The following is a 24,743-nucleotide window of genomic DNA, read 5'->3' as shown; positions in this document are numbered from 1 at the left end:
TTAATAGAATCCTCATTTTAGAATTGATCAATAATAAGTTATAATCTTAAAAATTCCTCCCAGCAAAATTTTCCCCCCAAACCTATAATAAATAATTAATTAATTAATTAAAAAAAGTACATATTGCAATTAGTAAATAATAATAAATTAATTAAATAAATAATAGATCAATAAAAAATCCACTCATTTACTAACTTTTCTCTCCAATTTCTCTCTTTCATCTTTCTTTCTATTTAATAATAAATGAATTTAATTAACTAATTAAAATAAAATAATTAAAAAATAATACTAAATGGTCTTATTCCAGCTAGCCTTCAAGACTAGCAAGTCTGATCCTTCATTTGTCACATATTTCATTCAAGGTCACATTATTTATCTACGGGTCTCTATGAAAATGACATCATCTTCACACACATTTCTCTATCTCTTGCAAACCTTTATTACCAAACTGAACGTGACATCTCTCTTAAACACCTTGGTGATATATAATTTTTTCTAGGGATTCGAGTGAAATAGACTGCTCAAATTTTTTGGCTTCTAACTCGATCTAAATACATAAGAGATCTCCTCAAAAAGACCAACGTGCTTAAGGCTAGTTCTATCATCACTCCAATGTAGACCTCCTGTAAGTTGACCAAGACGGGCTTTGTTGCCATGACCGATCCATTCATGTACAAGTCTATTGTTGATGCTTCGCACTATGCCATAATTAACAAAAATGATATCTCTTATTCAGTCAATAAAGTGTGTCAATTCATTGCCCATCCTCTTGAAACGTGTGGGGTAGCTGCCAAGAGGATCCTGAGGTACCTTAAGGATACTCTTATGCATGGTCTGCAACTGTCTCCTCTATTCACCAATACTTCCCCTTCCATTTAAGTCTTTTGTGATGCATACTAGGTTTCAAATTCAAATGATATAAGAAGTAATACTAGAGCTTCTGTTTTCTCTAGCCCTAACCTTGTGCCTTGGTGGTCCAATAAGCAACATGTGGTTGCTAGGTCCAACACTGAAGCTGAGTACAAAAGCCTTGCTCAGGCCACTACAGACCTACCGTGGATTCAAACTCTCCTCAAGAAATTATATATCTCTACCAAGGTTCCTACCATATTTTATGAAAACCAATCTATTGTGCTGTTAGAGAAGTCTTTAAAATAGCTTAAATAGCAAATGCATAAGTCTCAACACTGAGAGTTGTCAACTTGATAACTTGAGTATATCAGAAATCAGAAACAGACTCAGTGACTTTGTGGTAGAAAAGTCCCGGTGACTTTAGTATCATTTAGGTTGTTTTTTGAAAAAAAATTTAAAAAAAAAAAAAGATATATAAGATTAGATAGAAGGAAAAACAGAAGAGAGATAGAAGCAAAGTTATGGTAACTTTGCCGCCACAAAGTCACTAAAACGTGACCCATCAAGAACCTGATATAAAAGATCATAAGTTTTTGTCAATTATAAAAGCAAAACAACTTCTATTCTTGTAACTAACTAATTTAAGAAATCCAAAAGTTAGTTAGAGCTTAAAACGGATGTCCATACTCTACCTACTTATTCTAACAATATTGAATTCAAAGTTAGATATATCTTTTGTACTCCTTTCTTTTTACCTTTCATATGAATTTATATTTATAAAAAATAAAAGTATCAAAATCGATAAAGAGAAAATCACCTATATTATTATTATAATTATATTTCAAATCATTTCTGCTATTTCCCCTCCATCATTTTCATATTTTTCCATTTCTTAAAAATTCAAAATTGGAGATATTATTATTTTTATCAAATACAATTCATCTATTATTCAAAAAAAAAAAAAAAAATCACATACACTTTTGAACGATGATCCATTTTCACAACGTACAAAATCAATGAACTAGACAAGAAAAAACGCACCAACTATTACCATTCGCGCGAGTTCTTCTTCTAGCTCAAAACCAGAAACCCTAACTCCTACGGCTACATCCTCCCCAAAACTCTCTTCTCTCCTCCGATTCCCCAAATTCAAGCCGCAATGGACAATGAATCTGAACCTGTACTGCGTTTTCTTCTTCAACTACTTTTAATTTCATTGTGATTTTTTTTTTTTGATTTCTCTCTTACTCGGTATAGTTAGTTAATCGAAACTCGATTTCACTTTGTTTTGTAGCTCTGTGAAGATGCAATTCCGCCACAGAAAATTGGTAATCTAAACTCGATTTCACTTTTATTTGTTTGATTTTGTCAATTTGGCGTTAGGTTTTTGATCTTTTGCTCAAGGGTTTAGTTTATGTACTTTTTTGTTTAGGCAACAAGAGGGAGTATGAAGACGAAGATCAGAAGGAAGTTATTACAAAGAAGAAGAAGAGAATCCTTGAGGATAAGGATGAAAGTAATTCAGATTTTTCTGAACATGATGAGGTTTTTTTTTTTTTTTTTACTTGATTATTTAGCTTCTAAATTTATGCATTATAACTTATGAAACTTCAATATCATACCGATATTTGTATAGTGGTATATTTTTAATTTCTTAGAATAAACGTTTTTTTTTTTTACTGTTATTTTATTGATTCTGGTTATGATTTATTGTTTGCCTTGTGTTCAGAAACTTAAAGCTGAAATCGAATCTGATAACAGTTGCGGATCTTTGGAATCATTTGATGATGGTGTCTCAGATCCTAACTCTAACGAAGACAATGTATGTAAATACCGATTTATTGACTAATTTTAGTGGTTGATTCTCTTGCTATAATGTATGTATTAAGAAACATCTGTTATTGCTTGAAAAATCAATGATTTTCTCTGTTCATGTATAGTTTGGTTAGAAGAAAATATTAGGGCACTCTGTGCTACTTGAAACAATCTGACTTCATCAAGACTCATTCGGTTGTAGGTCGGGCATTTCGGGAAGGGGGGTTAATATGATGATAGACAGTGTGTTTTGATGTATTGAGTTGTTGCATTTAAATTGGAAATTACAAACCGAACCATTATATGCTGAGGGTTGGGAAAGTCAATGCTTTGTCTTTGTTATTTGTTGTATGGGTGTGATGGCTTTGAACTTAGGGATGAAAAGGCGCAAAAGATAAGGATTGAAGTTTTAGGTATAGAATTTTGTTATTTGTTCCTATCTTTTATTTAATTTTCAATCTTAGTTTTTCTATTGAAGATCAATGCTGCTCTGCTGAAACACATGATTTAAAAATCGTTAGAAAATGGATATTTCTAGGGGTATATTGATAGTTTTAATGATGTTGAGAAGTGCCACATGGTTAAAAAAGTCAGTATTAAACAATGAGGACGTGTATATAATTGTTTTTAGCAGAATTTTTACTATTTTAGTGCTTTTCTTTTCATTGCAGCTCGAAGATTTGGAGAGTCCTGAGCGCAATGAGGAAGAAGTAGAGGGAAAAGTCCCTAAAACACCTCAGGAAAGGGTACACATTCTATAATACAGTTCCCCCCTTTTTTATGCTTATATGTGTATAGGAATAGCAGATATGGAAAAATTTAAGAATGTATAAAATTATATGTTTGATGCCGCCCCCATTGAATCACAAGTTGTAATTGACCGAATTTTTTCTTCATGCAATGTAAATCACCAAATCAGTTATGTGATGTTATTTCCTGCATTTTTTGCAGCATGGATCTCCAGTCACTCTAAACAAAAATTATGCTGCACCAAAGACAATATGTGTTAAAAACTTATCATATAGTGTGGAACGGGCTGATATGTATGTATTATTTTTCATGCATCTTCCTGCCGATTATTTTCTGGATTATTTTTCTAATTTCAAGATTATTCAGGGAAGATATTTTCAAAGATTGTGGTGAAGTTGTTGATGTCCAGTTCGTAACAGATTGCGAAGGAAGGTTTAGAGGCTTTGGATTTGTTAAATTTGGAACAGTAGAAGCAGCAGAAAAAGTAAGTTTGTGCCCATTTGTAGTCTGCAAATCATTTTACAGCAAAAATATAATTCAAAGATAGTCTTAACTTTGGATGCAACAATGGCATGATCTTATTAAAACACATTGTTTGCACATCTTGTAAATATTATTCTTGTTTATACTATGACTAAGTAATGCAATGTTATGCATTTTAATTTTGATTTTAATATTATGGTACCATAGATGACTTATCAAATTATTGTCATATAACTTCATGTTCTTTTTTGTATGCTATCCTCAATATTTGTCCATAATGCAATAACCATCTAGTGTTCTCTTAGTAGGTGCCTGGCTATATGCATCATCCAACCCTATGTCTTTGTGTAACATTTAGTTTTTGAGGGTGTTGACTTTGATATGTCTGGGTTTTCTTTTATACTCTATATTGCTTGTGTTGATATAGCTCTTGCATCCTCTATAGGTATGTTTGTTGTAGCAATGCTCTACGCAAAGACATATTGAGTTGAGTCGTTTTTTTTGGTTTTTTTTTCAACCATAGGCCCTCAAATTGCATAATACAAAATTATTGAATCGCCGTATCAAAGTTGAGATAGCTTGGGAAAAGAGTGAATATCCCCCATATAAAAGGTAATTATATATATCTTTTTGTATACGTTATGTTTGATTATGCTTTAAGCAAAACAATGATTTTATGATGATATAGTTGTTTAAGCATTAGAAACTCCTTTTAAGATTAAGTTTTTATTTATTTTTAACCAACAAGTTTAGTTAATTGCCATAAAATTTTGGAACATGTTTTTTTTTTTTTTTTAAATTAAGAAACATGTTTTTCAAGAAATCAGTCTATTAGACCATTACAAATGTATGTCAAAACTCCCTACAATAGGCCTGTGCGGTCCGATTATTCCTTCGATATATTGCATTTGGTTTGAAATTAAAATGGCAATTTTCAAAGCAGAAACAAACAAGCCCCAAATATGTTTTATGATTCGTTTTGAATATCTTGCCTTATGCAACATCTTCCAATTTCCTTGTTAATAATTTTATCAATTTGAGCAGTTCAATTCATACGGGTGGAAGTCTTCACTCTCACACTGTAAAGGGTTTTGACACATCTCTTGTAGAAAACAAGGTGATTTTTTCTCCATCATATTGATTTGTTGCATATATTCCTGCACAAGATTGCATTAACATCTCCTTATTTCATATTTTCATGGTTATTTAGTGTTTTTGTCAGTAAATATTGCATTTGCATAAAGATGTTTGACTGCTTCCGTAGAAACGAGAGTATTAAATGACCATTATCCTATCTTCATGCAATTTCAATTTGCTAATTAGTTAGTTGTTTTCTGGAATTTCGCAGCCTAAAAGACCAGCTACACCAAATAAAACAAATGGTACATCAAAGACTGTATATGTCGGAAACCTGTCATACTCCGTAGAACGGGCTGATATGTATGTTCTTTATAAAAAATCTTTTTGTGCTGGTGCTAATGAGTTATTTTTTCGTTTTCATTATTTTAATTTTACTACTGTTCAGGGAAAAACTTTTCAAAGATTATGGGGAAATTGTTGATGTTCGTCTCCATACAGACCGCGAAGGGAAGTTTAAAGGCCATGGACATGTTCAGTTTGCAACAGAAGAAGCAGCACAAAAGGTAAGAATTGTGACCGTGTAATTGATTTTAGAACTGCCAAAAAGCAATAATAGAATATACTTTTTATATATACATGGGCTATATTTTAGCAGTCTGATTTTATTCCAAAACTTTTTTTTTTTCTTTCCTAGAATTTTTAATGGAATTTATTAATTTCATTTGGTTGCTCTTCCGAGTTTAAGTCCATGATACCGTATTTCCTAATAGTGCGCTTTGGGTCTTGTGTATCACAGTTCTGTTCTTTGACAAAATCCCTATGGATGTAATATCTTTTATATTACTTGAAGCTAATCATCAAATTATTTCAGAATTTAAATTATCTTGTAGGATCAGTTTCTGATCTTAGAATATCTCCCAAGACTAGTTTCCCCATTACTTAGGTATCATCATGATTTTATCAATGTTTCTATTTATTTAGGATTAGGATTTATGAGTCTTGTATCCCTATAACAATGAAGATTTGTGTTTAATTATATGCATATGCATGTGTGTGTGTGTAGTTCTTGTACTGCTGTGCCATTTGCATCATCTATTCTATGCTTATGCTTGTTAAAATTTTCTTCTACTCCAAGACTTGTTGAGTTAAGAATTAATTTGCTTTTCTAATTGTAGGCTCTTGCGATGAATAAGAAAGTGTTTTTTGAACGTCGCATGGTTGTCGATTTAGCTTTGGAAAGGCCTAAAGATTCCCCCAATGGAAGGTAATTATTAATGTAGTCTTTTTTACTCATTGTTTGTGTGTCTAAGCTTTGAGTGAAAAAAACACCTTTATGATGGGTTAGCCTTTTTAATTATTATTGTTTTTTGATAAACACAAAAACTGTTTTTTCTCTAGTATTTGTATTTTATTTAGAAAAAGCTAATTGTAAAATCTTACATACATATCTTTTATTTTTAAGGAATTTTTTCAAGAATAACCAAGAGAGCCTTTACTCTCTCCTACTGATTCATTTCAATATCTTCTCCTATGCCAACATCTTCTAATTTTTCTTTCCTTAATAATTTAAGCAGCTGGGCCTGGAGCAGCTCATTCCATAAGGATGAAAGAATTCAGTCTCAAACTGTACCTATGAAGTGTTTAGATACATCTCTTGAGGAAGGCAAGGTAGTTTTTTTTCTTCATAATATCAGTTTGCTTCATCAGTTTCTGCTCAAGATTGGGCGAATCCCTCTCTTTTGCATATTCACATGGTTTGATTGGTGTTTTTATCTGTATATTATCTACTTGCCAGTGCTGCTTACGAGTTCACTTCTTTATTGATTATAGTTGAGTTGTGCAAAGGAGGTTAAGGATGTAGAGATGTTTGATGCTGCCTCTGCAGAGAATAAGGTTGTAAGTAATTGAATAACCTCTCTTATTGCAATGTAAAACATTAAAAGTGATATAATTTTTTTATTTCTTGAATTTTGCAGCCTGAAACCCCAGCTACCCGAAGAGAGAGAAGTGCTGCATCAAAAAGAGTATGTGTTAGAAACTTGTCATTCGATGTGGAACGGGCTGAAATGTATGTATTCATTTTCTTTCTAGTTCTTGTTGATTATTATCGGTTTTTATTTTTCTAATATCAAATGTTTTCAGCGAAAATATTTTCAAAGATTGTGGAGTAGTTGTTGATGTCCGTCTCCATGTGGATGTCGACTTTGCAACCGCAGAGGCAGCAGAAAAGGCAAGCCCTTGGCCTTGTGTAGTCTGTACAAATCATTTTAGAACTGCTAATAGCATTCCCCGGTTAATTGTACCTTTGGAAGCTATGTTTTTCTTATTTAGTATGGGTTTAAATTTGCATATGTTGACTTGTAATGTCTTTCTCATTCCTAGTATTTTCTTTAGAATGTATTGATGATTGCTTCTTAAAACAAATTGCTACCCTATATTTAGCTATATTCAGAACATGGTTTTGTTCAAGTATATTCCTATCCTTGGACTCTAATGTTGGATTGGCATCATGAGTGTGGCTATATACCATGTTAAAGTGGCAATGCATAATAAATATGCAAAGAAAAAGGGGATGTTCCCAGTTCTTATCCTACAATGTGGTCATGTATCCTAAAGCTAACCTCTTTATATGTGCATAAAACAATAGCAACCAAGCCTTTCCTCACTTGGCGCCTATCGCCACATGCACCATTCAACCCTATGATTTTGCATAGTAATTATTTTTTATGTAATGGGGGGGTTGACATTTCGTACGTTTAGGTTCTCTTATATAGTTTTTATCACTCTTGCATGCTCTTTTCTTATAACGTTGAATTCATTTTTCCATGCAAAGTCAAATTAAGCTAATAATCAATTTGCTTTCCTTATCATAGGCTCTTGAGTTGGATTACACAAGATTGATGAACCATCCCGTCAAAGTTGGTATAGCTCCAGGAGAGGGTGAACATTTCCCGAATAGAAGGTAATTGTTGTACACTTTTTGTCACAAATTATGTTCCATTTGGACAAGTTTTGAAAAAAAGCTTTTGTGATTGTCGAGATATAGGGCCAATTTGTTTCTGTTTTTTCAAAAATGATTTTTATAGTTGCATATTTTTGTTTAAAAAAATTTACGAAGTATTTTTAAGAAAAAACTTCAAATGAAAAATTGGTTTAAGTAGATTGCCTTTTTTAATTGATTCTATTCACTAATAGCGGTTGAATAGGTTAAGCCTCGAGTATATGCATTTCGTCTTTATCTTTTATGCAAGAAATATAATGTTAGTCAATCTTAAGAACAGTGTTCTAGATTGCTGAAAATAGCAGATTGTTAAAATTCCGCTATGCAATAGTGCATGCTAGTAGGCCACTATGGCGACTATTTGATAACATTTTGTATCGAATAGCGTAATCGCGGAACAATAGTGGTTTGTCCAAGTTCTGCTACACAATAGATGTATGGCACAGCTATAGATGTATAGATGTATTTTACTTTTATAAATCTTTTTTCTTGTGTTACTATTTATTGAGTTTTTTATTTTTATTGAATAACTTTTCTTATAGTCTTGTATTTTTATTGACAATCTTTTCGTGTTTTCAATCTAACTTTTTTTCTGGCACAAGCAAACATGTAGTTAATCTCTTATGTTGATTCATTTGAATATTTTGTTTTATATCTATTTATCTTTCCTTTTTCCTTGATAATAATTTAAGCAGCTTGAGCATCCAATTCCAGAATTGCGAAGATTTTCAGCCTCTAACTGTATATGTGGTTGGATTTAATACATCCCTTGCCGAAGAGAAGGTAGTATTTTTCTTTTCTTCTCTTTATTTTGTTGCATCTGTCCCTGCAGTAGATTTCCTTGATCTCTCACATTGCATATTTGCATTTTATTAGCCTGTAATTATTACTCACTTTGGCCTTTCAGATAAAAGCTAGCCTGCACAATCATTTCAAATCTTGTGGAGAGATTGCAAGGATCTCATTACCAAGAAATCGTGATTCTGGTGCTATTAAAGGGTATGACTATTGTTCTACAGGAAGTTCTGATCCACTATTGAATATTTTAGATATCTAAACTCATACTTCACTTTTTCAATGCTATTTTCTCTTTATCTTCTAACTGGATTGTACTTTCATTTATTTGGACCTCCTGCTTGATTACATTATTTTCTTTTTTATGAAAATTATTTTATATAGTTTATAATATATTTTGTGGTTGTATCAGGTCATCACTTAAGCTGAAGAAAAATTTCTGCATTTGAATGCCATTTTATCATTAAAATTTTCCCTTTTGTAAATCTCAGCCTTTTCCTAAAGGTTATATTTAACACAATAGCTGCAACTTGAGCAAAAATGTAGCATTTTTATATCTATATTATATATTTAAGTGGCACAACAAAGACTTTCTCATGCTTTTAGATGATGAATAATCAGCCACAACTTACTAGAACTAATTTAGATCACTAGTTAAACTAAGGATATTATTTACACGTTTGTTAGAGTTAAAAGACTGACTGCACGGAGGGAGTTTTTTCTTTTCTTAATGGCATCCTCAGCTGGATAAATTTACCTATTTCACACAACTATTCTGTTCTTGCCTTCTCAAACAATAAATTGGCTCAATGCTATGCACAAGAGCATCTATTGTTTGGTTTAGGGTAGGTCACATTTTGGAAGTTATCTAGAGAAAATGTAATATTATATAAGTGTGTTTAAACATGATTGATAAGTGGCTTTAAGTAAATATCTCAAATATAATGTATGCAATAATTAGTGTATGTGGGCATTCCAATCTAAAATTGCAAAATTTACAGGCATGCTTATTTGGATTTCAAGGATCTTGATGGCTATAAGAAGGCACTGCAACTTGATCAAACTGTAATAGGAGATCATTGGGTGTCAGTTGAAAAAGCAAAGCCAGTGTATAGACGTGATAATCAGGATTTAGGTGGTGGCAGAGGTAACTATCATGTCGGTGGAAGGGATGGACTAAATCATAGACATCATAATCAGGATGTAGGTGGTGGCAGAGGTAGCTATCAAGTCGGTGGAAGGGATGAACCAAGTTATAGACATCATAATCAAATTATAGGTGGTGGCAGAGGTGGTTATCACGTCGGTGGAAGGGATGAAGCAAGTTATAGACGTGATAATCAAGGTATGGGTGGTGGCAGAGGTAGCTATCATGTCGGTGGAAGGGATGAAGCAAGTTATAGACGTGATAATCAAGGTATGGGTGGTGGCAGAGGTAGCTATCACGTCGGTGGAAGGGGTGGGGGAGACTATGGTGGTGGCAGAGGTTGCTATCACGTCGGTGGAAGGGATGGAGGAAATTATATACGAGATAATCAAGGTATGGGTGGTGACAGAGGTAGCTATCATGTCGGTGGAAGGGGTGGAGGAGACTATGGTGGTAGAGTAGGTTGGGGGAGAAGTCATGGTGCCGAGAGGCACTGGACAGCCAATACCAAGCACTTGTGAAGGCATAGGTATTGATTTTCTACAGTTACATAAAAAGAAAATTTTATTTCAAACTCATTTTTTATAAATCAAGAATTTCCTGTAATTTAAATATTTGTTGAAAGTATGAAAGCATGGCTTGAAAGAATGAAATGTTGTGAAATGATTAAGAGCTTTATTTTAGCCATTTAAGTAACTTTCCATTTAGGGCAACTGGTTTCAAAAGTTAGTTAAGAACTTTCATTTTAGGAAAGTTGTTAGTTACAGTTTGTTGAGTTAATTCTGAGGCTTATTTCAATACTTTAACAATATTCATTAATAAAAGTTTTAATATAAAAAAACATGTAATATTATCAAAAATAGATATTTTTAAAATGGAAGAATCATGATTATGTATTTTGAATAGATGTGTGTACTTCTCCAGGTAGTATCATTTCTCTTCTTTCTCTGACGATTCAATTTTTTATTATTTAGGGAGAAATACAGCTTTTGCTGAAGATGTCTATTGCACAGGTTGCTGAAGTTTTAGGTTTATACTCTCTTCCAAGTACTTTGGGTAATTTGGTTTACTTTTGTGGCTTATCATGGAGCCATCAGCCATAGTGTAGTTTGGTATATACTTTTGTGGCTTATTATGGAGCCATCGGCAATAGTGTAGTTTGGAATATACTTTTGTGGCTTATTAGGGAGCTATCAGCAAGATTTTGTATAGAGAGAGGAGTGTGAATTTTATTGCTGATATCTATGAATGTCACTTAAGGTGGACCACTAACATGTTACTGTATATAATAGAGTATGATATAAGAAATTAATGGTGTTGGGCATTTTCTCGTTACATATTTATAAATTACATCATGTCATTTATATACCGATTAATAACGGTAAAATTGACTAGTTCAATGGTTGGATTAAAGTAGATAAAATTTAATGCAAAGGAATAATTATTCTTTCCAACCTTCAATATTTGTTGTAGGCTAATGTTAGCTTTGGACACAAGTTAAGCTAAGGAACTAAACGGGTAATTGTTTTTTTAAGAGTCAAAATATTGTACAATTTAATGATTAATTTTCACTTTTAGTTTTCTTAATTTGTACCTTTAGGGTCCAATTTAGTAAGATCTTTTATTGTATTTGACAGTTTCGCTTATAGTCAATCGGATTTTCTCTTGAAAATTTCATGTGTTCATGAGTGCGGATCTATGTGCGAAAATCTGCCTATCTAAATTGAATCAACTAACTCGAATCCATTTATTGATGGGTATATTTAATCCAACTTGTAATAATCTGAAAAGATTTGGTTTGGTTATTGGATTTTAGTTTTGAAATCTGTGAACATGTTGATGTGTATTATTATTTTTATTATAAATAAAAAATGAGTGTATATTAGTAAAGATTCGAACATTTAACCTTAATTCTTCATTTTGGCTGCTCAAATCTCACAATCATCACTCATTCTCTCACAATCTGTGCTTCCTTTGACTCTCTCACATTTTGTTTCCCCTTCAAATTCACAGGCTGTGCTTCCTTCCACTCTCCCACAGTTATGTCTCCCTCTTAAATCAGATTTTATTTTTATTATTATTCTATAATATTTTTATTTCAAGTTTTTCTAGAAATTAAGAAACATTAATTTGAGGCTGTGTTAATGAAATCTACAAATTTCTAGAATGACTCTGTTAAGTCTTGAAAAATGAAATTTTCTGATTTCTTAAATGATAGATTTTTGTAATTTTTAATGGCATTTACACAAGCTTTAATGTCATAACATGTTTTAGATAGTGGTGCTTACTGTTACTAGTCTTTTTGTACATTTATAAGTGGTGTTTCATTGTAGTTTAATATCATAGGGTTTTTTGTATGTTTCATTGTCCCGTAATATCATGTTTTAGATATCAATACAAGAACATTTTTTTATGTATAATTTAATATATCGGTGGGAATTTAAAATATTGTTTAAATAAAAAAAAGGATGTTTAATTTTTATTAATGTTGTGAATTTGTATCATGTTTCTCATAATGGTGGTTCTAGTGCCCTCGTCTTTAAACACCGTCTCTCATTCTAGAACTGAAAATGGTGAAGTGGTTGAAGATTGAAGAATATGAAGAAAGAATATGAGGAAAAAACAACTTAAAGGGCAAGTAAATGAGTTGGAAAAATATTTGGAGGATGGTGTAAAAGATGATTCTCTTACATTTAACATTCATTTAACATTCTCACTTGGTGGAAAGGAAAAACAAATAAATGTCATGTCTTTTCCTGTATCTACAGTATCTTCTGAATTGACTTTTAGTATAGAAGGTCAAGTCCTTGATTCATTTCGTAGTTTTTTAAATTCCTCTACCGTTGAAGCTTTGATTTGAACTCAAAATTGTATCAAATCTCTTAAGATCATTAATTTAGAAAATGAGTTGGTTGAATTGATTTGTACTCAAAATTGTATCAAATCTCTTAAAGTCATTGATTTAGAAAATGAGTTGGTTGAATTGAAAAATATTCAGTCAGGTATGTATGAACTCCTTGTTTCAATTTTAAATTTGATTTGATTTTAGTATTAAATTACATTATTTTTGTAAGTTGTTTGTGTTTACATCTATAGTTGGATTAGTTTTTATTGATGTTGGCATTACTGCGACTGAGCTCAATATAATTGCTACTACTAGATTTTAAAGTATTTTCTAGAAACCAAAAAAAATAACTTCATTTTCTAGACGTGTTCATTGATAGGACACCATATATTCACGACAACAATATAGACAACCGGGACAGATTTTAACAAAAGAGGTAGATATTATTGATTATTTTGTTCGTCCAATTTTAGATGAAGCTAGTATAGTCAATTTCTAGAACTTGGATATAAGTTGAAGGAGGAAACACAAAGATATTTTGAGATTTCGAAGAAAAAGAAGAGTTCAAATTAAGGGGGAGAAAAGACTTCAAAAGTCCAAGATTTCAATTAATGCTCATATGATTAATTCATTTCATGATTACACATTGAATGAAGAAACTCATTAACAATAGTCTCAATTAAATTTCAAGTGCTTTCATCACTCCTATACACATTAATTCAAATGTATACAGAATGTACTAAGTTTGTCTTCATCTTCATCTTCCATTCCAAATCCTACATCAGATGCACAATGAACTTAATACTCACTATCCTTCCATCCTCCAAACTCGCCGTCACTACATTCCTCTTCCTGTCATGATTCCACAGAACAAATTTGTCAGTGTAAATCAAAACTAGCATGCTTTTTATATTTTGTAATTGCTTGCATCACAAGAAATATGAGTACTTTCAAGCTATTAACTTGAAAATGACTTACCTTTCTAGTGAAATTTATACCAACTTCGATCTCACCGCAATAAGAATTGTCCGCTCGAACCACACTATACTTGCGAGGACGAAGCACAGATGATCCTTTCTCTGTTCCTTCCGCTAATAAATCTTTTACATAGATTCTGAAGACAGTAAAAAATAAAAAGTATCCTTTAACAATAATCAGAATAAGAAATAAAAAGTACTAGTATATACTATATGATCTTATTCTCTCATGAGACATGATTTTGGTGTAAAGTCCTAATCATTTTTGCTCTTTCTGTTACCCTTATTCATTCATGCAATGTTGTCAATTATGAATAGCAGATAATAGCAATTTGTTCAAATTTCGCTATACAACTGTGCTAATCTATGGGGACCAATCTCACCGTCACTCGCAAGGCCCCATTTAAAGCGAGAGCTAAAGCTCTGAATGGATTAGCCTAACACAGAAATTGTTAACACCTAGGGGATTAAAACTTGAGACCTTGAGAGGGACACGCTCTCAGAACCCAAGTCTTCACCAACAGGTCAATCCCTGGAGTTCAGAAAATATTGATGAGTTATGTAATGCAAATAAAGACTTACATGGCCTGGCCAACAAAATCATCTGCAGTAAAAACATCTCTGTCCATGATTTTAAGGTTGAGCTTGTATTGGTCACCCGATCCAGGGTATTCCACTCTGAATATAAATTTCTCATTCCATTCAAGATTGCTACCACCCTCTGCATATCATTGAATTGAATACAACAAGCAATCAAAACTCATATATAGTGAAAAAACTATCTCATGAATTTGGGAGAGAGAATGGGGAGAAAGGATTAACCATGAACTACGCTGCTCTTTTTCTCTTGATTTTTGTATTGTAACACAACATACGGATCCATGCGAGCTATCAATTGTTTGAAATCAATCAGAACAACATATAACAATAACAAAAATGAATTTTAAAATGTTATAAATCTAAGGAAACATTAGTTAAATACCGAAGATATCAGATTCTTGGAGACCCTTTGCTTTGAGAAGAACAACTTCCATGAACCCAATTGTCATATCTGTATGGTAACTTTCTCAACGCTGGAGATGAGATATGAAATGAAATGAATTAGAATCTTGGTTGGTTTGATTTTATGAAGAAGGAAGAAAAGTTGAATGTGAATAAATATGCATGAGGTTGATTAGGTGGGTAACTAGAAGAAATGACAAAGCAACAATAAAAGCGAGTGAATCTGAAACAGAAAGTGTCAATAACAAAAACAAATGTAAAAAAAAGAAATTCTTGTTAGGGTGGCCACGTTTGTTACAAAGTCAGGAATTTTATTCCGCGTTTTTCATTTTCCTGACTTGTGCAACAATTGCTTTCTATATTTGAGTTGCCCGTTTATTACAACCAAAACTTGCAAGTTGCAACATTTCTTGTCTCTTTATAATTTACGGGGGTATGTGTCCATAATAGCCTATTTGCTGTTTAGAAGCTTATTTGCAAGTATTAAAATAAGTACTTATTAATAAATTTGCATAATTTATTTTTATATAAGAAATAAAATAAATTTAAATTATTTTTATATATTGTTATAAGTAATTAAATTTAAGTTAGACGGTGGAGGGAGAGCTTTAAGAGTATTATGTAACAAAAAAAATACCGTTCAAATTGTAGGGGAAATTTTTATCGAACAGCAGAAAAATACAAAAAAAAATGTTAAACAATTAAAAATCAACTAACAAAAAATGGTTAGTATAACAAAGGTGAAGATTTTACATTGAATGTGTGTTAAAATTAAACAGAATAATATTAAAAATAAAAATATTAGAATGCTAATAGTTATATTTGTAGTAGAATTTAGAAAGAGGATGAAAAATAGATTTAGGTGATTTAAAGAGGTAAAGAGAAGATCTCGAAAAGTATTATCACTAAAATAAGTTCCATCAATTATGCGTGAGAAAAACTTGTCATTTATAAGAAAGTGTTTTTCTAAATTTATTTTAAAAATTTATTTCATTTACTTAGTAAAATAAGTTAGAAATACATAATACTCAGAAGAGACATCATCTCAAGTTTTAATTCCTAAAACAATATCATAACCTATATTGAACGCCTTAGAATAAGATTTTATAAAAATGTTACTGACATTAAAAATTTTAATTTCTGATGTATCATTTCACTGAAATAGAAGTTTTTATCAAGGTTTTAACATCAAAGAAATGTAGGAGTTACTAAAATTGTTGAACTTGATGACACCCAAAAACAGTCATAACAAGTGTTGACCAACTCCATTTTGGTTGCATTGAAGAGCAGTTTTTGGTCCAACAACATTATTTGTTGAAGGAAAGGAAACTATTGTATTAAAATACAATGAAGGTATCAAAAGCACCCAAATCATTCATCGCAACATTTTCAAACTTAACACTTGGAGCCAGACTGATACGTTGCAGCAATTAAGTTAAAATCATTCTAAGAGAGTATAGAAATGAAAAATAAAAACACAGATCCTTAAAATAGCCCATCATTCTGGTTAAAGTTTTACCGCATAAAAGTTCACAGGTCCAAAAAGCCTCACGTTCACGCCAGTAAATAAGCTTAAAGATTATACATTCATCCATCATAATACTCAAACTTTTAAGCAGTCTACAGGTTTTTATAAATATTCAGGTAAATTGAAGGAAATGTACATAATCCCAGTAGCACATTGCCAACAAATCTCAAGTGCAACCTGCAAATAAACCATAAAAACAGATTCAAAACAGAGGAACTCATATCCTAATAAATAAAATCTTAATATCATATTTTACCTCATCTTCCTCGTCTAGGTGACAATTCAGCAGATCTTGACCTAGATCCAGGGGGTGATCTAGATGTTCTTTGTCCGGATGACTTCCACTGACCTCGATCAGCCTCAGATTTGTACATAGATTTCCTTTAAACAGAATAAAGTATAAACATCTAACCCAAGAGACCGGAACCTTGCACTTTCAAGTAAAGAAGCTAAACGGAAAATAGATGGACTCACTCTGTATATCCATTGCTTTGATCCTGATCAGCACCATTGTCAAAAGCGGGAGAATACGACCTGCGTTTATGATCCCCATCTCGTTCCACAGGAGGACTTCTTGGAGGGCTTCTAGGTGATCTAGGGCGTTCTACATGCCTTCTAGGGGAAACAGAATAATCACCTTGCCTTCTTGGGGGAGGAGAGAAGGACCTGGACCTGGCATATATCAATTCAAAACCATGAATTTGTGCTACAGTTAACTATAAAATGGAGTTATAATAAGAAACTTGCCTTGATCGATAGCGGCTTCTAGACCCAGAGTGATATGGAGGTGATCTTGATCTGGAAATTGAGCGAGATCGAGAACGCCCTGATGATTTGACATGATTATATACTTTTAAGTCATAATTATATTGATTTGACATGATTATATACTTTTAAGTCATAAATATATGAACAATTCTTAACATATATGAAACATCCAGTGACAGAAGGTTATTAATTTCACATGTAACAAGATGAATTAAAATTGTTTCACTACGAGTCTATTCAGAGACAAGGCTACCTAAGAATTGGTAAAGCAGCAACATAAGCCTATGAGTCATGAACTTCCAAATATTAGTTAAAAGAGCATAGAAAAAGTAAACGTCTCAAGCATACACCTAGACAAATTAAGAGAATTTGCATCCCCGTCACAACAATCTGAAACACCAGTCTTGCAGTCCTTACTATATATCTAATAATTAGTGGGGTTCAATTAGTTAACTAAAATCAATTAATTAAATAACTTTCAGAAACATAGAAAGACTTCGTATCGGAGTAGCAAGCCTAATTTCTAACAATTAATATCTGGAGTATCAATATTATTATAATTATGATAACAATTTCAAGGATAGAGAGTCGGGAAAAGTACAGCAAAAACTATTTCCCACTCGTAATATACTCAAGAACATATTTAGCTTAATTATGAGGACAGTATAAGGGCATAGCAGTTAAAAAAATCAGTAAAAAATTTTTGAGCAACAAAGAAATTATTAACAAAGTATCAAATTCATTCAGATAAAGCGATATATATATATATATATATATATATATATATATATATATATATATATATATATATATATATATATATATATATATATATATATATATATATATCACACACTACCATCCTATTGCCAAATTTACCACAGAAGAACAAAAGTTCAAATGTAGCAGAAAAAATGCTTGAGCACGGCTATAGATATTATTAGGTGTGCTCAGTATAGATTTCTAGAAGTTATTACAATTTTAAAAAAGTAATAATACCATGGTAGGAAGACCTTTGCCCCCCATAGCTCCCTGGTCCTCTGTAAAATACAAAACCATGCCAATATATAAAGGGACTTTTTATGGCAGATGACATTTAAATGAGACAAAGTATAGCTAAACTACAGGTTCATAATCTGTTACATAGGAGCAGACAAAGCAGATAAAACTAAAGAAATACCTGGGCCTACCAGTCCTATGCCTCATCTCCTCTGGCCTTTTCCTTGTTTCTGCAGCCACAACTACAGATATTTCTCTTCCAGCAAAAATTTGTCTGTCCATATGGTACTGCGCCTCAGAGGCCTCATATGAATCCACAAACTGAACGAATGCAAAGCCTCGAGGTTCACTGTACGGGAAAAAACAGAGCTTCATTCTAACACTTCAAGAAAAATATTGGCAGATACAGACTGCAGAAATGCTGATTAGGCAGACTTTGCATACCACAGTAACCCCCTCAAATCACATTAAATAGTATATCTTTCTTTAGACAACCTATTAATTGGTCCCTGAGACATGTACACAGAAGTGGACGCTGAATTACTAAAGCCTCTAAAATCCAAAGCTTAGTTGTGAACCGTGCCTTTTCTTTATATTCAAGAAGTAAAGTGACTTGCAAAATTCTTCAACATTCTTGTTCTATTAATAAGCACTTGAACTCAAAGCTTCTCACAACCACAAACTAAAAAAACCTCCTCACAAAGTCTTCAATAGGACAACCAACCAACTTGTATGAAACTTGTGTTCATTGAGTTGCATAATTATATAGATTCTCTATCTTGGTATGAACATTAACATACTTGGAAACCAACATGTTAAAGAGTGAGTAGTTCTCTTCAAATGTGGGGCTTGGGCTTGTTTTAACTTCAATTTCAAACCAACATACCCCCTGACAAACCAGTCAAAATTAATTCATAAAGAAAAAAATCCAAAATACTTATAAACCAAAAAAAAAATTTAAATACAGTCCCGGTCCCTTATATTTTCAAATACACAATTTTGGCCCTTCAATTTCACTTTTCACTTATTTGGCCTCCTATTATATCATCTAACAGTTTTAGTTCCTGCACTATTGAATTTTAGACCCTCAATTTTGAGGATTTTCGGTGTTTTCGGCCCCCCATATGAAGATTATTGAAGGACCAAAAGTTTCCAAAAAAAACTCAATAATTTAGAGACTAAAAGCACAACTAAAGAATCGCAGAAACTAAATCTGCAAACAATAATCCGTTTAGGGACCAAATTCATGAAAAAGAAAGCAGTGAACCAAAACCGCAAATTCAAGAAAATAGGGTGACCAAAACTATATTTTTTAGCCCGATACTTTATTCGAAAATCGGGACAGATCAGACCACCCCAACCCATCACACTTTGATACCCTGAAACAACAAGCAAGTCAATCTAACTCACACCAGTCACAAAAAAAACATACATAACAACAACAACAACAACAACAACAACAACAACAATAACATGCAGCAAAACACAAAATGATAATTCCAGAGTGTTGATCACAGAGGTCAACTCACCCAGAGTAATAATCCTTTGGTATATAGACATCACGAACCGGTCCAAATCGTTCAAAAGGAGCTCGAAGTTCCTCAGCTCTACAATCCAAAGGAATGTTCCTCACCAAAAGACTTCCATTGTTACTCTCTCTGCGCCTACCTCTACCACCTCCTCCGCCGCCACCACCACCACCACCGTAACCGCTTCTACTAGGCCCCCTTCCGCCGTATCCTCTACGGGGAGGACTGTAGTAACCTGGACTGTTCCTCCGCATTTTTTAACCAAACCCTAATATCAAAATTCACAAACAATTATTCCAAATTACCCTAAATTAGAATGCGTTTGAGATTGTTTGAAGCTAATGAAAGACAGGAATCATGAAAAAATTGATGAGAATTGAGAAAATTTTTACCTTGATTGAATGAATAGAGAGAAAAAAATCCGAAGAGTTGGTAGAATTGAAAGTGGTTGTTTCTTCGTCGGAGTGAGATCAACCTAATTTAAACCCTAGAATAGTTTTCCAGAGCCCAACCCAAACGCACCGTTTAATGAATACCTGAATAAATATTTAAAAACACATACAATACCATTACCATAACACATTTTAATGATTACCAAGATATAAAATTACACTCCAAATCCATATTTCTCATCTTAAAACTGATTTTTCAGAAGTAATATTCTTACGGAAAATTAGTATTTTTCATATTTAAAATTATATTACGTTGGTTCACGTTCATGTCAATATCCACAATCACTATTTATTTTACTGTTCATCTTATTTATGAACAATGAATACGGTGTAAGTGTAAGAAGTAGTGTGAGAGAATAACATTCTTGTTTCATTATTTTAGGATTAGGCGATGGTCTTTCAACCAAAATTAGGTCAAAATGGTACAAACACGGTTGATCGTGAGTCAGGTGAATCTTTCTTAAGTCTATTTGAATATATCATGGTTGTCAAGAGTTTGAACTTAATCAAAAGCATAATAGGACAGTATAATTGGGTTGTATGGTCGTGTTCCATGATTATAGCATTACCAGAGTCGTTTCAAGTTTTGAAGGCCTGTGTAGGTTAGCCATAGGTGAATGATTATAAATAATTGTGTAAGTTATTTGCCTAAAAAACATGGCAAGTTATACTCGAGTGCAATGTTATACTATTGTAGATGATGTATAAATCCTAGGTGAATGATTCATAACTGTTGTTTATTTATTTCTTTGTCCAAAATAAATTTTAAGTGCTCTCATTTTTACCTATTCAAGAACCTTATAATATCAGGTATTTGAGTACTAACATGTCAAAGACTTCTAATTTTTTGCATAGAAGAAAAATAAAAACAATAGCAACGGAAAAATAAAAGGAAAAAAAATAAACAAAACCCAATTTCAACGGAAGTCTTTGGCGCCAAAAAATTGATACAATCGGAAGTTTACATTTATATAGTATAATATAATAATGCCAATCCTACATAGACTTTGTTGAGTCCCAGCTTCTATTTGTGTGGTGATTAGGTGAATAATTAAAAAGGTTGATTTATTTGAATTATAGTGGTAGTAATAATATTATAAAGTCTCGGGATGATGGCTTATCATGGTGATAGATCAAATACTACTATTGTTTTTCTTATTATCAAGGATAAAAATTTGTTAAAGACGGATCACACTTCTTGTAATTGTAATCTCATTTCAATCTCATAAAGTGTACTTTGACTAAAACAACTCCCACTTTTTGTAGTAATTGTAGATTCGAAATTCACTAGGCATTAGTGTCTTTTTGTTTTGTTAAAAAGAAATCTCAAGAAGACTTCATGTTTAACCTTACGATTCATGTAACTTGATTTTTGTGTTCATCATTTCACCTAATTATCCATGATTATGTAGCTATATATTTGCATGAGTGAAATACGATAAGACAAAACCAGAATTTTGCATTTGCTATTTCATTCGATTATCTATTGTGATATGAGTAAACAAATAATTACCATAATAAGAAATAGTAAAGTTAGATTAAGATGTTTACCAATAATAACGAAAAATGAATAACAATTTTATGTATGGCCTATCATTAGAATCTTCACCATCTCAAAATGGGAGAACACTCAAATATAAGATGGCATATCACAACTCACCTCTTTTGTGTTTCAAGTAACTTGGGTAACATAACAGACTCAACAACTTTCATGCTAGTATAATCAAGTTTTAGAGGGGCAAAGTTACTATACTTAGATAACTAATCAACCACAACCATGATAATTGTTAAACTGCAAGATGGTGGATCTCTATTAATAAAATCCAGAGAAAAATATTCCCAAACTTGTGAGGAAATTGTCAATGGTTGAAGTAGTCTGACATGAAGAACAATCAAGGTCTGAGCATGTTGACACATTAAGCGATATGCAATAAATTATCTATAATATCCTTAGACAAATAGGGACAAAAATATTGTGCAGTAATCTTGGCTTTTGTTCTAGCAACGCTAGAATGTCCACCTAGAGTTTTTGGAATCAGATCCATCAAAGTCAACTTCACTTACGAAAAGAAAGTCACTCTTGTCAATGTGCTTCATGTCTCTGACATGAATAGGAATCTTGTTAGTAAGGATATGTTGGGAAAATCGGGCATTAAATATGTATATGAATCGGACATTAAATCTATATATGAATCAGGCTAACTAATATTGACATGTAACAATGTATTTGTAGGAAAAGGATATTCCGTTGAGGGAATGGTCAAAATTTATAGCACTGACAATATTATTAATGAAATTTCTAATTTTGTTTACATGCTTGAGTATGTTTCTTTATGGCATAATAGATTAACACATACAGGTATTAGTTCTATGAAGAAACTAATTAAATCTGGTTTGATCTCGTGTAACATAAATGATTTTGAACAGCCCAGTGGATAGGGCGCTGGTGTTGGGAAGGATAGGTTGTGGGTTCAATTCCCACCTCCCACAAATTTTTAAAGTCATAATATATTTTTTAATATTAACTAACAATTAATATAATATAAAATGCTTATGCGGAATTAAAATTAATAAATAAATAAAATAAAAAGCCACATGGGTCATCCACATCATTAGAAAAAAATAAAAAATAAAAAAATATCTGCCACGTCAGCTTTTTTGCTGACTGGATGTGATGAATGTAAAAAATGAGAGAATCTTCAAATATTAAGGGAATCCATGCAACTTTTTTTTATAGGGGGGTTTTTCAAAACTCGCCTATATGGTAGGGGGCGAAAATGCTATTTACCCTTATGTGTTAAATCAAAGATGATTAAGAAACTTTTCAAAGTATTGAAAGAAATACAAACCTGCTTGATCTTGTACATTCATATTTGTGTGAATTTAACGACATATCAACTCCTGGGGGGAGTAAATATTTTATTACATTCATCAAATATTCTTCTAGATCTACCCATGTATATCTATTAAAGCATAAAGATGATATTTTTAATGCCTTTAAGATTTATAAAGCAAAAGTAGAAAATCAATTAAGTAAAAGTATCAAATTTCTTAGGAGTGATAGGGACTATAAATATTTTTCTACTGAATTTGATACATTTTGTGAAGAACATGGCATTATACATGAATGTTATACACCTCGTGCACTACAACAAAATGGTATAGTCGAGAGAAAAATAGAATATATCAAGAGATAATGAGTGCCATGTTAATGCTTTATGAATTACCATTTAATTTGTGGGGTGATGCCTAACTAACCGCTTGCCACAAATTAACAGAATTCCTTTGAAAAAAACTGATATTTCTCCGTATGAGGTATGGAAAAGAAGAGCATCAAATATCTGTTGCTTTAGAGTTTGGGGGTGTGTAGCCTACTATAAAAACATAGATCCTAAAAGAACTAAATTGGGTCCTCGAGGGATAAAAGATGCATTTGTAGGATATGCACCAAATAGTAAAGCTTATAGACTTTTAAACTTAGAGTTTAATGTAGTTGTAGAATCTCGGGATGTAGAATTATTTGAAAAACTTATTACTAAGGATAAGGAATATGGATTTCCCGCAAACAAAGAATCTCGTGAGGAACATTCTTCTCAGATTGTCAAGATACAACCCGAAAGTACTTCTTGGATTATTGAAACACAAGTCGAACCTAGGATAAGCAAGAGAGTCCAAAAATAAAGGACTTAGGACCAAACGAAAATGACTCTCAACTTATTTCCTTTTACCTAGTTGAAGGAAATTGTGAGAATTATGTTCGAAACATTCTTATGGCTTCAACTTCAAGGGGCTCTTCCTTTTGGAAGGATGATATCCAAGATTAAATGGATTCAATCACCTCAAATTACACTTGGGAACTTAATGATTTACCAAAAGGGATCAAGGGCCATTGGATGCAAGTGGGTATTTAAAAAGAAGTATCATGGTGATGATACACTAAACACTTATAAGGCCAGATTAGTAGCAAAGGGATTTAGACAAAAAGATGATGTTGATTATTTTGACACATATGCACCAGTAGCAAGGACAACAATATTTAGAATATTAATTGCCTTAGCCTCTTTGAATGACCTTATAGTTCATCAAATGAATGTTAAAACAACATTCTTAAATGGAGATCTTGATAAAGAAATTTACATGGAACAACCAGAAGACTATGGGCTTCCTGGAAATGAACAAAAGGTGTGTAAGCTTGTCAAATTCTTATATGGATTAAAACAAGCACCAATATACTCCCAATTCTTATGACAAGTGTTTATACACAAAGGTGCGCAAAATTATTAGAATATTATTTTGTATCTATATTGGTGAGATTTTGATAATTAGCAACAATATGAATGGAATTTTAGAGACGAAAAAGATTTTTAACTTTCACATTCAAGATGAAAGATCTTTGACTAGTTGACACAATTTTAGGGATTAAAGTAAAACAAAATAATGGGGGTTATGAACTTAGTTAAACACATATATTGAAAAAAATGCTTGATAAGTTCCAACACCTAGACTTTAAAGAAGTAACCACTCCATTTGATCATGTCGTAAAACTTCAAAAGAACAATAGAATAGTAGTGGCTCAATTGAAGTATGCAGCTGAAATAAGGTGTCTTATGTATTTAATGCAATGTACTATACCCAGTATATTATTTGAAGTTAGTAAAATGAGTAGATTTACTAGTAATTCAAATAATGAACATTAAAAGGAATTCAAAAGGATTTTCGA

General features: G+C 32.2%; 3 protein-coding genes across 6 annotated transcripts; 1 reads left to right on the top strand and 2 right to left on the bottom strand.

Moving 5' to 3' along the window:
- Nucleotides 1-1,809: 1,809 nt before the first annotated feature.
- LOC131620935 (nucleolin 2-like) lies at nucleotides 1,810-11,615 on the top strand. Of its 4 annotated transcripts, none has more exons than XM_058892123.1 (21): nucleotides 1,810-2,032; nucleotides 2,147-2,180; nucleotides 2,285-2,397; nucleotides 2,582-2,674; nucleotides 3,339-3,413; nucleotides 3,619-3,710; nucleotides 3,784-3,901; nucleotides 4,424-4,512; nucleotides 4,945-5,017; nucleotides 5,249-5,340; nucleotides 5,426-5,543; nucleotides 6,156-6,244; nucleotides 6,552-6,648; nucleotides 6,811-6,876; nucleotides 6,957-7,048; nucleotides 7,123-7,210; nucleotides 7,854-7,942; nucleotides 8,677-8,764; nucleotides 8,889-8,980; nucleotides 9,778-10,452; nucleotides 10,898-11,612. In XM_058892123.1, the coding sequence occupies exons 1-20, from the start codon at nucleotides 2,012-2,014 to the stop codon at nucleotides 10,442-10,444; spliced, it is 2,286 nt and encodes a 761-aa protein (XP_058748106.1). In that variant the 5' UTR covers nucleotides 1,810-2,011; the 3' UTR covers nucleotides 10,445-10,452; nucleotides 10,898-11,612. The 4 variants fall into 4 exon arrangements, with proteins under 4 accessions (XP_058748106.1, XP_058748108.1, XP_058748107.1 ...); XM_058892125.1 differs by having other exon boundaries at nucleotides 1,811-2,032; nucleotides 6,555-6,648; nucleotides 10,898-11,611; XM_058892124.1 differs by having other exon boundaries at nucleotides 1,811-2,032; nucleotides 6,811-6,873; nucleotides 10,898-11,610.
- Nucleotides 11,616-13,370: 1,755 nt separating this feature from the next.
- LOC131620934 (16 kDa phloem protein 1) lies at nucleotides 13,371-15,132 on the bottom strand. Its single transcript, XM_058892122.1, has 5 exons — nucleotides 14,728-15,132; nucleotides 14,568-14,633; nucleotides 14,328-14,466; nucleotides 13,747-13,882; nucleotides 13,371-13,620 (listed from the first exon to the last, which is right to left on the bottom strand). Exons 1-5 carry the CDS (start codon nucleotides 14,792-14,794, stop codon nucleotides 13,567-13,569), a joined length of 462 nt encoding a protein of 153 aa, XP_058748105.1. The 5' UTR covers nucleotides 14,795-15,132; the 3' UTR covers nucleotides 13,371-13,566.
- A 1,078-nt stretch (nucleotides 15,133-16,210) lies between these two features.
- Nucleotides 16,211-20,118, bottom strand: LOC131620933 (serine/arginine-rich SC35-like splicing factor SCL30). Its single transcript, XM_058892121.1, has 8 exons — nucleotides 19,964-20,118; nucleotides 19,572-19,839; nucleotides 18,224-18,391; nucleotides 18,043-18,083; nucleotides 17,023-17,101; nucleotides 16,750-16,947; nucleotides 16,532-16,656; nucleotides 16,211-16,452 (listed from the first exon to the last, which is right to left on the bottom strand). The coding sequence occupies exons 2-7, from the start codon at nucleotides 19,823-19,825 to the stop codon at nucleotides 16,533-16,535; spliced, it is 864 nt and encodes a 287-aa protein (XP_058748104.1). The 5' UTR covers nucleotides 19,826-19,839; nucleotides 19,964-20,118; the 3' UTR covers nucleotides 16,211-16,452; nucleotide 16,532.
- Between the last annotated feature and the right edge of the window lie 4,625 nt (nucleotides 20,119-24,743).

Source organism: Vicia villosa, linkage group LG7 (genome assembly GCF_029867415.1).
Source record: "Vicia villosa cultivar HV-30 ecotype Madison, WI linkage group LG7, Vvil1.0, whole genome shotgun sequence".
Lineage (NCBI taxonomy): Eukaryota > Viridiplantae > Streptophyta > Magnoliopsida > Fabales > Fabaceae > Vicia > Vicia villosa.
Note: the sequence above shows the minus strand (reverse complement) of the source record. Positions and strands in the feature narration are given on the sequence as shown.